Source organism: Myotis lucifugus, unplaced genomic scaffold (assembly GCF_000147115.1).
Source record: "Myotis lucifugus unplaced genomic scaffold, Myoluc2.0 scaffold_1, whole genome shotgun sequence".
Classification (NCBI taxonomy): Eukaryota; Metazoa; Chordata; class Mammalia; order Chiroptera; family Vespertilionidae; genus Myotis; species Myotis lucifugus.
This window is the reverse complement of record NW_005871049.1, coordinates 15,738,413-15,750,494: the sequence shown is the minus strand read 5'-3', so window position 1 is coordinate 15,750,494 and position 12,082 is coordinate 15,738,413. Positions and strand designations below refer to the sequence as shown.

The window sequence follows — 12,082 nt, the reverse complement described above, 5'->3', positions numbered from 1 at the left end:
CTCCTCCAATCATCACCAGATTTCCCACCTTCTCTTTAGAGCTAAATTTCTAGGGGGGGGGGGGGGACGGGGAAGCAATACATTAGGGGTTCTCAACCTTGGCTGCACATTAGAATCACCTGGGAATCTTTTTAAAATCACCCCGTAACAAAGAAACAGAATTTCCGGAGGAGAGGCCCAGAAATCAGGATTTAAAAAAGATTCCCAAGTGATTCTAATGTGCAGCCAAGGTTGAGAACCACTGCAATACATGCTCATTGTCTTCATCCAACTACTTCACATTAATCTCAATCCACTTACATCGGACTTCCACATCCCCCGCTCCATTAAACCCCTCTCAACACTCTCTCCTTCCTCAGTGTGGCAGACTTGCAGTTGCCCATTCAGCAGTTATTCTTCCCTACTTCCTGGCCCCAGTGTTACTAGGAGACCATGGGCCTGGTGAGAGACCATATTCTCCAGAGCCCCTTTCAGCTACGGGTGATCAACAAGCGGAAGCAAGTCATTAGATGGGGTTTCCAGGAAAGGTGTACACTCTTCTGCCTGCCTTCTCCCTTCCTTATTCCCCCTTCTCCTTCCACTTGGAACATGGATGTGACAGGTAGTGCTTCATCAGCCATCTCTGAACCGTGAGCAACCTTGGGAACTAAGTGCTAAGAATGGGGCATTGAGGGCACAGTAGAGCCCCCACATCTGCTCAGGACACCTGCCTCCAAGCTTCTTTTATTTGCAAAAGAAATACACCTCTTTCTCATTTGAATCACAGTTATTTTGAGTCTCTAGGACAAGCAGCCAAATGCAACTTTGAGGTTTTGGGGTTTTTTAAAATATATTTGTATTTATTTTAGAGAGAGGAAGGGAGAGAGGTAGATAGAAACATTGATGAGAGAGAAACAATGATTGGTTGCCCCCTGCACGAGCCCCCTCCCCCCACAACTGGGGATCGAGCCTACAACCCAGGCATGTGCCCTGCCCGGGAATTGAACCATAACCTCCTGGTTCATGGTCCGATGCTCAACTACTGAGCCACACCAACCGGGCATACACTTGGTTTTTATGGTCCTCTTCTCCCTGGATTCTCCTGTTACCACTAGGGCAACTTTCCCTCCATCCAGCCTCAGATGGTAGAGTTCCTAGCCTCCAGCCCCATCTCTATTCACATCCAGTCTTCATGCTCGCGGCTCTAAGCACCCTGAGCACACTTCCATCCTCTGAATGGGCCACATTCCCTGGCTCCTCTGTCTTTGCAAATGCCCTTTAGCCCATACTTTATGTAACTCCAATTCTTCCTTCAAGACTGAGTTCAACTGTCACCTCCTCTTGGAAGTCTTCCTTGATACCCCAAATCTGAATCAGGTTATGTCACCAACGTTTATCACACAGTAACATAACAGATGGTCTCTCCACAAGAATGTCAATTTCTTGGGTTTCTATTTCAGTATTTTCACCACATAAAATTGTGCAATAGGGATATAAAAATGAAGTAACCATGGCCTTGTATTCAACAGGCACCCAACTATAATAATTTGGTTAGTGGACATTGCAGACCTCTGAACTGTGCTTAAACAAAATAGGTGTCATGTTAGAGTACCGTTTCCATAGGTCATCCTGGCACTTACAGGTCTCCTCTGACACTCATAACCCATCACCTGTGCAACAGTTATCCAGATACATGGCTTAATTTTCTTCTCTCTAAGGGCAGGATTATAGCCTATATATTCATATCTCTATACAGTCTGAGACATCTTGAATTTAATTATGCTCTTAGTAAATATCTGTTGAATAACCAATGAAATTAGTTGTCACTCATCTTTATACAGAGTTCACTGGAACAGTATTTTGTTAGGAAGCAGAAAATCACACTCACCTACAGTTTCAATAAGAATGATGTCATATCCCCCTCCTTCACACAACAGAATAGCTTCATTTGTAGTCCTTGTCACACCTCCCAAAGTTCCTCTAGTAGGAGAAGGTCTGATGTATGCATTCATATCTCTTGATAACTCAGTCATTCGGGTTTTATCCCCCAAGAGTGATCCTAAAACACAGATACAATCATGGAACACCTATAAGGGCCAGTGATCAATGAGCCAAATGTTTTATGACATTTCTCCCCAAAACTCAAATTGTATTTCATATCATTGAGCTTTTCCCCCACATAGTGTATACAATGCTCCCCAAGTAATTTTTTTAGCATTTCGAGCCCCTCAAAACCTATAATGGCTTCCCACTGACTAGAGCAGAGATGGAGAACCTTTTTTCTGCCCAGGGCCATTTGGATATTTATAACATCATTCAAGGGCCATATAAAATTATCAACTTAAAAATTAGCCTACTATATTTGGTCAAATATTTAATTAACCCACCCCTAATACCTTGGCAGGGCCAGACCAAATGATTTCGCGGGCCGTATGCGAGCCGAACATTCCCTACCCCTGGATTAGAGTTCAAATCCAGATTCTTCAGCCTGACATGGCCTGTCCAATTTCAGCTTCCACTAGGCCCCAAACCAACCTTGCATTCCAGCCAGGGTGGTTTATTTACTGTCATCTTAACATTATGTTTATGGCTCTCAACTGGGGGTGATTTTGCCCCAGAGGAAATTTGGCAATACCTAGAGATATTTTTACTTGTCACAACTGGGGGTTAGGGTGCTGGTGGCACCGGATGGGTAGAGACCAGGATATTGCTAAGCATCCTGCAACGTGCAGGATAGCTGCTGACACCAGGAATGTCAGTGCCAAGGTGGAGAAGCCTGGCTGTAACGTCAGCTCCCGCCCACAGGAGCATGTCTTACACATTTTGTATGCTGAATGCTTGTCCACAGTAGGCAATTAATTTAATTCCTATGGTGATTTACTGCAGTATTTTGGCAAACATCAATATTTGCAAATTCTGCAGAACGGAAAGCTCTGGAACTACGGAAATCACCTTGAACATCTTTCTTTTAGCCACATATTAACATCTGAGAATGTAGTGCTGTTCTAACCTGAATTTCCATTTTCACTCTGCCTAAGAGCTAACTTTCCCACATAAAGTTGATGCTAAACATTGAGAACTTGCTTAAAAACACGATCTTTTCCCGTATGGTCCCAATGTAGAGTTCTCATAGGTTCTAATTCTGGAGCACAGACTCACCACATGTCTCAACTACCTTATTTACTGCACTTGAAACTTCTTTCTAAAGTAATTTTCTGCATGAAATCCTCTCTGTAAGTCAACAATCTGCCAAAGCTATACCTGAAATCACTATCCTGTAGATCCTAACACACTGGCTCCACATTATGAAATTACTCTCCCATGTAATTGTCTTTGCCAGTGAATCCAAAACTGCTGGGTGCAGGCCCTTAGGAAGGTCTCAAAGCTACTGCAGGACGTCTGTGAATGCAAAGCACAAGGTTTGCTTCTCAAACCTTAATGTAATGCTATTTTTCAAATGTGTATACTGTTGTAGTAGTGAGGTAGAAATCTGTACTTATAGTATGCTGTGTATCTCTGTTTATTTTTTTTCTTTCAACGTGTATATTTTGTTTTACCTGGGAAAGGGACCATCATTTTGGGTTTGAGAAAGGTCAGGAGCCACATAGCTATGCAACTTGGATTAGACTATTTTATGTCACCATTTCTGCTAGTATTGCCCCAAGCTATTATTTTCTTTTTTAAAAATATATATTTTATTGATTTCTTACAGAAAGGAAGGGAGAGGGATAGAGAGTTAGAAACATCGATGAGAGAGAAACATCGATCAGCTGCCTCCTGCACACCTCCCGCTGGGGATGTGCCTGCAACCAAGGTACATGCCCTTGACCGGAATCGAACCTGGGACCCTTCAGTCTGCAGGCTGACGCTCTATCCACTGAGCCAAACTGGTTAGGGCCCAAGCTATTATTTTCTTTTGCTATTGCAAGTATTCTAGAGTATTATGGGGGGTGGGTGTGGGGGGAAAGGTAGTCTTCTCACCTATATGGAAATGAGGGCCACTATAAAAAATTCTTCATTCAGGTATATACCTTTAACAAAATTCTTAGATTATAAAGAAGACACTACATTGATATAAATTTTATCTTGAACCTTGTAAACATAAATTTTATTTTATAATTAACCTTTTATTATAGTGAATCAAAAACTGTGAATGTTCTCAAATTTCTCAATGGGTGGCAACATGAATTGTTGTCAACCTCTCTATTAATCTAAAGCCCCAGAAATACGATTATATCCTCTTTACTTTTTAGCCTTAAACCCACAGAATGCAAAGCAAACAATTCCACACAAAGCACGCGGTACTTCCCCATTCACAACACACACTACTTTGTAATGGCCTGTGATTCTCTCATAAGAAATAAAGTTCATAAGGCCAGGAGGACTGTCTTATTCACTGTTAGACGATACAGTACTTCCTTGCACAATGCCTCACCTATAGTAAGCACTGAAATATTTGTTCAATGGTAACTGTAATGTGAGAAGCTTAAATCATATAGGGGGTAAGAGAAGAAAAACCTTTCCTATTTGTATAGAACGCTTTATGTTTTCCTTAAATGATCCTTTGGGGAACTACCTTTATTCATTTTCTCTGATGAGCTGCAAATTAAACTGAGTGACTGCATGACCTCGAATCAGTAAGTAATTGCTGAGCGAGCACCGTGAGCAGTGTACTATGCTAAGTGCTGTAGTGGGACAGTGGGATACTAATGGGCCCTCTAAGAGCTTTCTGTTCAACTGAACATGTCATGTAAACAGGTGACAAGTTATAAAGCTATAAGGTTTTTGTGTGTGTGTGTGTGTGTGTGTGTGTTTAAGCTTAAGAGATGTTACAACAATAAGAGGAAAATAACGAATGAGGAAGGACCCATTTTCTGAATTGTGTAGAAGCTGATGCAGCCAAGAAAAACAGGAGGGAAGAGGGGCCCAGCCTCAGGCGTGATAAACAAAGATGAAATTTGCTTTTAATTATCTTCAACTTGCGGCAGTGTTCTCCTAGTTCTCTAAGTACCCAGGCCACTCCTGGCCTAACGTTGGCTGTAGAGCCCAATACCTCCTTCAGCCTCCACCTCACCCCCAGAACTCCCTTCCTTCAGTGAGGCCAAACTCAGCTTGAGGGTAGAAGTCACCTGACTGTGCCAATTCCCACTAACTTGTAACAAGGAGCCCCCCAAGCTCCTGCTCTGCAATTTAAGAAGAGTTGGCAATACTCACCACCACTGGTACAAGAAGAAGGGTCCACAGCCAGCACAGACAATTTGTGCCCTCTCTCAGTAAGCATCTTTCCAAAATATTCTATAAAGGTTGATTTTCCGGCACCAGGGGGCCCAGATAATCCTACAGTGAAAGAGATCTTCTGATTTAATAAATGATGATTTCTATTAAAATGTTAACTTCCTTCTGTGTCTCCTAATTTATTAAAACCATTATTGTATTTTAACATTTCCGAAAGCAGTAAACAAAAATCCATTTATCTATCTAGTTCCTAAGTAATAGAGATATAGGAAGGAAACCATTCTGAGTTCCCCATGTGCCCCAAATTCGCTTTTTAAAATTACAAAATGTGATCTACTTTTTACTATAAAGTAGATCTTTGGAACAGACTTCATCACCTATGTTATTAATGTGCTGAACTTCTACAACATCTGCCTACCTCTCATCATGATCAGTAGTTATTACACCTACCCATATTCTGTACACTTTATCTTCCCATTAGAAAAAATAACGCATTACTCTAGGAATTGCTAGTGATTGAGAAAATAATTTTCTACTTATAAATTTTTCCCATCTCGCCCATAATTCAAAGAATCCTATATAATAATAGGCCAATATGCAAATCGCCCAAATGGCAGAATGATGCACACTGACCACCAGGAGGCAGATGCTCAACGCAGGAGCTGCCCCCTGGTGGTCAGTGCGCCAGAAGCTGGGCTCACAGCTGGCGAGCACAGCAGTGGTGGCAGGAGCCTCCGCGGCAGTGCTAAGGATGTCCAACTGCTGGCAGGGAGCGGGCCTAAGCCGTCAGTCAGACATCCCCTGAGGGCTCCTGAACTGCAAGAGGGCGCAGGCTGGGCTAAGGGACCCACCCCCCCCCCGCCCCTAGTGCACGAATTTTGTGCACCGGGCCTCTAGTATAATATAAACTGAATCCTGAAAATAATTATTTGTCTTAAGAAAGGCAGAGGGTATTATGCTAAGTGAAATAAGTCAGGCAGAAAAAGACAAACACTGTATGGTTTCATTTACATGTGGAATTAAAAAAAAAAAAGTACAACAAAAAACACACACAAAACTAAAAAACAAACAAACAAACAAAAAACCAGACTCATAGAAACAGAGACCAAAGGGATGGTTGCCAGAGGGGAGAGGATGGAGGAATGAGTGAAAAGGGAAAGGGGAATATAGCCATTAATATTGTGATAAGTTTACACGATGACAGATTATTACTAGAATTAGTGGGGTGATCACACTGTAAGGTATAAAAATGTTGAATCACTACACTGAAACTAATATAACTACTTGAAACTACTATAACTACTATAAGATTGTAAACCAACTACACTTAAATAAAAATATATATTTACTGAATAAAAGGAAGGAAGGGAAGGAGGGTGGGAGGGAACGTGGGAGAGAGGTAGAGAGAGGGGAAATTCCCCTACTTGGAGAGTGAGTAAAGCATGGCAGGTAAGGGCACAAACTCAGGAGCCACTCGCCAGTTCTCTTTCTAGTTCTGCCTTTGATGAGCTATGTAATCTTGGGTAAGTTACTTAACTCTTCCGTACATAAGGATGTGCTGCAATAAAATGGATATAACAGCACCTATCCCTTCAGGTTGTTATAAGGATTAGGTGAGTTAATATTGACAATATGTTTAAAACAGCTCATGGCATAAAGTAAAAGATATATAAGTGGATGTTCAATAAAGTATATAACACATAAGCATTTAATTGTAACTATATTCAAAAGTATGTATGCATACATAGTATGCTTGGTTCAGGGCAGGTCTCTGTCTTAAACCTCTCTATGGGTGCTCAATAAACATTTGTTGCTGTTATTTATAATGGGAATAAAGTCACTGCAACAAAGACACAGGTTTATGCGACCTCACAAGAGCAAAATGGAAGAACCCAAAAGGCACTGAGAAATGGCAAGTTGCCAGTCATGTGTGGTTACTGGTTAACACCATATATTTCTGGGACATTTTTTCTTCAAAGACTCTTTAAAGCCTAAGAGAGAAATACTTTGTCAGCATTAAAATTTCTTTGGGAGTTTGCTAGTTTGTCTGCATAAAGATTATTAACACCCTGTGTAGTATTCTCAGTGAGGGCAGAAGAATAAGATGTAAGACGTGTGAAAAGTAACAATCCTTTTAAAATTATCTTTAAAGCATTTATGCCCTGTTACCCTAAAAATTAAAAGGTTTTCGTCCCCATATCACCAATAAACTGAAACATAAAAGTGTAATGTCAGTCAATTTTTAAGTATACTTACTCATTCCTCACAAAATCTCTGCACTTTGCCCAACACTGTGAATTGTTTTTAGTGAGAGGTTGGTTGGAATCACCTAGTTTGCCATCATGAACAGCTCTCATGCCACCCAAAACTGACTTGCTTAATTCCTAATGGTTAAACATATCTAAATTGTTTTTAAAATGCACAATTTCAAAAATACAACAAGCTTATATGCAATTACAGAAACAAGTCAACTATTTAAGAAATCAAGTGAACATTTAATATTTTTAGACAGCAAATAAATATGGTCTCCCCTTTAAAATACATTTTGGTAATGAGATGGTTGTGCTTGGAGGCAAACCACTCCCAGAAACTCTAACAAAAGTGTCTGAGAGAAGTGAGACTTGCCTCTAGAAAGACCAATGAAACAGCCAAGAAGTAGAGTTTTAAAATGTGACATGGATTATAATTGATATAACCACAAAAATTGGGAATTCACTCTAGACTAGTAAGCAGAAGGACTACCGAGACAAAGAAATAAACTAGGTAACAGTTCTTCCTATTCATATTTCTGTGTGGGAGACATAACAAAATTCTTGCCAATAGAAAACTTATATTATTCTTTTTTTTTTTTTAAGAGAGAAAGAGAAACACTGATGTGTGAGAGAGACATCAATTGGTTGCCTCCCTTACTCACCCTGACTGGGGATCAAAACTGCAACCTGGGTATGTGCCCTGACTGGAAATCGAATCCACGACCTTTCAGTGTATGCGATGACGCTCCAACCAACTGAGCCACCTGGCCGGGGCCTTGTTATTCTTTTAAAATACAGAGCCTGGTTCAAATGGCCAGAAATCCTTTTTTCAATATACCAAGACTAATATTTACAGTGAAAAAACATTTAAAATTCCTAACATCAAAATAACGAGATACCATCTCACACCTGTCAGAATGGCTATCATCAACAAAACAACAAACGACAAGTGCTGGAGAGGATGTGGAGAAAAAGGAACCCTCGTGCACTGCTGGTGGGAATGCAGACTGGTGCAGCCACTGTGGAAGACAATATGGAGTTTCCTCGAAAAGTTAAAAATGGAACTCCCATTTGACCCAGTAATCCCACTTCTAGGACTATATCCCAAGAAAACAAAAACACCAATCAGAAAGGATATACGCACCCCTATGATCATAGCAGCATAATTTACAATAGCTAAGATTTGGAAACAACCTAAGTGCCCATCAGCAGATGAGTAGATTAAAAAACTGTGGTACATCTACACAATGGAATACTATGCCGCTATAAAAAAGAAGGAACTTTTACCATTTGCAACAGCATGGATGGAACTGGAGAGCATTATGCTAAGCGAAATAAGCCAGTTGGAGAAAGATAAATAGCACGTGATCTCACTCATATGTGGGATATAATGATCAACATAAATTAATGAACAAGAATAGATCCAGAGACAAATGGCAGGGGAGCGGGGGTGGGGTGGGGTAGAGAGCAATCAAAGGACTTGTATGCATGCATATTAGCAAAACCAATGGACATAGACACTGGGGCAGTGGGGGCTTGCCAAGGGTGGGAATGGCTACAGGGGGTGGGGGGGTCAAGTGGGGAAAAAGGAGACATATATAAAACTTTAGACAAAAAAAAAAAATCCTAACAAAATTCTGAAAAGAACAAAAATCCCCATTAGAACGCAAATTATTTAGACTTTTTTTTTTTAAGAGAAAACTTAGAAAAATATTTCCTGGACAGATTAAGAAAAAGAAAAGAAAAGACTGACCCACTCGAAATGCCCGTGGTTTTCCTTTATTTAATTGTTCTTGTTCTTTGTGGTAGACCAACACTTTCTGAAGAAGCACCTGGGCCAGCTCTTTTTTCCTGTGGTGAGTTGATTCTATAAGAGTTATGGCCTCTGCTAAGCAGGCCCTTTGCCCTTGGATTAGACCAGTATAAAGTTTATCCACAAGTCTTTGTTCTTTATCAGAAAGTCCTTCTGTATGTTCCTTTAAGGTTGTTTGTACACATAACTGTCTCTTTAAACCATTGGACAGCAGCATCCACTTTGTACAAGGAAGTCCAAGAGAATCAGATGACCGAGCACATGGGCCTCCTAACCCGAGATGAGTTCTTGAGTGCAAGATGAAGTGGTAACGTCGGAAAGGTGTTCGCAAAAGGCCTTTCAGGAAGCACTGGTGAGGATGGAGCAGCACTGGGATGTTCATTTTGTTTGTAGCTGAAGAAAACACCGGACGTTTTTTGGCTCAATGTGATTTGTAACACCCTAAAAACAACAACAACAACATATTTTTGCCAGTTCAAGATACAATTAAGATGCTGAAGTAGTAAAACTACAAGGTTTAGTGTTTTTTGCTATATTCTAAAACACACATATCAGGGTTCTTGGTAGTACCAATGGGCAAAAGTTTCTTACCAAACTTAAGAGAGAAGACCCCTCCTTGCCTACAGTGAATATTCTGGATAACCCAGATCATGGAACTACTGCTCTTGGTGAAGTGCAATGTACATACATGTTTTCTTCTAAACAGAAAACAAATTCACACACACAAAAACAGTAGGGCAGAAATGTTACGTCATGCTTATTTTCTTCTGACTACAGATCTTATATTCACCTCAACAATTTTCTCAGATCAAACCCTATTCTGAAGCTCATTCAAAATATTTTTTTAATTTTTTTTATTTGTTTGGGGTTTTTTTTAGAGAGAGAGAGAAGGCAGAAGGAGAGAGAGCGAAACATCGATGTGAGAAAGAAACACCCCCTTACTGGGACGGGACTTGTAACGTGGGCGTGTGCCCTGATGTGGAATCTAAGTGGTGACTCTGAAGCACGGGACAATGCTGAACCAAGCCACACCAGCCGGAGCCGAAATGTTTTCTTAAAGAAATCCCTCTGCTGATAGCTAGTCTCAACACAATATATGTGACTAGTAGTGCAGGCACTTGAGGTATAAATTTAGATAGAGTATGTATTTAAGACTCACGCTGGAACACAGATATTTGCAAAGAATGGCCTAACATACACACACAAATGACAACAAGCCTTCATGTGAAATGAGCTGTGAGGACTGTATTCCAACCAGATCGGTGTAGCTCAAAGTACAGTCAGAACCGCCTGGGTGCTTATTTAAAATGCACGTTCTCAGCCCCACGAATCAGAATCTCTTTACGTAAGCACACTAAAGGTTGAACCACTATGGGATTAGTTGAGGATCCTTTACTTAAATTTACTGACCTTCACTACTTCAAACTGTATTAGACAATGAAAGCTCAGTATGCTGAGAGTCAGGAAAATACAGAGGTTATGAGCCTCAGTAACTCCGAGTCTCTGCCACGTAAGCTATTATGACCGTGGGCATCTTAACCACTCTGTGCCTCAACTTTCTGGTAAGAGAAAAGGTAAGAGAATAGATGGCTGTGAGAATGGAATGAGTTCATGCAAAAAGCTTGGAACAGTGCCTAGCACACAGTAAGAGCTCAATAAATGTTAGCTTTTATTATTATTATACCAATTTATAAAACCTTAGTAAAAAATTAGGCCATAGACCAAGTTTGCAGTGGCAAACAAAAACTTACATATTGTCTACCGAGTTTGGGTTTATGATTATTTGAAAATTTTGGTTTTCAAGTACCTCAGAGCACAATGAAATAAATTATTTTATTACTCCAAAGTACCTCTAAATTGTACTTCAAGGCCAATCAACACAAAAAATAATTTTAGCTAAATAACATTCTATTAGGAAAAGAAATAAATGTTTTAAGTTTGTTTATTACAGTGATGGCGAACCTTTTGAGCTCGGCGTGTCAGCATTTTGAAAAACCCTAACTTAACTCTGGTGCCGTGTCACATATAGAAATTTTTTGATATTTGCAACCATAGTAAAACAAAGATTTATATTTTTGATATTTATTTTATATATTTAAATGCTATTTAACAAAGAAAAATCAACCAAAAAAATGAGTTCGCGTGTCACCTCTGACACACATGTCATAGGTTTGCCATCACTGGTTTATTAGAACAAAAACTGCTCATCATTTTTCTGTTTGGGTGGGAGAAAAAGTAATATCTTCTGTTTGTACAAAATTAAGTCTTATTCTAAAGGGATAATGTATTAAAAATGTGTAAAAATGTTTCTAAAAAACAATTTTAAAACATTCATTACTACCCTTGACACAAACACTCAAAAGGACATTTAAAACAAAATACAGTTGCAATCTATCTATATCTATCTATCTATCTATCTATCTATCTATCTATAATAGAGAAACATGCTAATTAACCAGGATGCTATAACAGGTTGATCGGACAGGAGGAGGTTGTGCGCGCAGCACTGGGGGTGGGGTGGCAGGAGCCTCCATGGGCCTGTGCTGGGGGAGGGCCTGATCAGCAGCAGCCATGGCTGCTTCAAGGGCCGGAGAGGGAGGCAGGGCCAGACTGGCGACTCAAGGGTGGGCGGCACCACATGATTTCGAATAGCGCACTGGGCTCCTAGTGTTTAATAAAACTCCCTTAAAGATAAAATTTAGAATTTTTATAATTTTAATGAGAAATATTTAGTAACTATTCATGACTTAATTTTTATCTTTGCCATCACTTATAACTTCCTTCATTCTGCATTTATACTTCT

At 40.1% G+C, this 12,082-nt stretch overlaps 1 protein-coding gene across 7 annotated transcripts in view; it reads right to left on the bottom strand.

Annotated features, from left to right (window-relative positions):
- MMAA (methylmalonic aciduria (cobalamin deficiency) cblA type) overlaps positions 1-12,082 on the bottom strand; it is a 44,622-nt gene that overhangs the window by 4,901 nt on the left and 27,639 nt on the right. For 6 of the 7 annotated variants that reach the window (XM_023754823.1, XM_006081745.2, XM_023754825.1 and 3 more), the window contains 3 exons: positions 9,220-9,720; positions 5,194-5,316; positions 1,868-2,038 (listed from right to left, as the gene is read on the bottom strand). In XM_023754823.1, coding sequence (XP_023610591.1) covers positions 1,868-2,038; positions 5,194-5,316; positions 9,220-9,661 — 736 coding nt within the window. In that variant the 5' untranslated portion in view covers positions 9,662-9,720. Of the gene's footprint in view, positions 1-1,867; positions 2,039-5,193; positions 5,317-9,219; positions 9,721-10,689; positions 10,846-12,082 lie in introns of those variants that run through there. The other variant, XM_023754830.1, reaches the window with a different exon arrangement.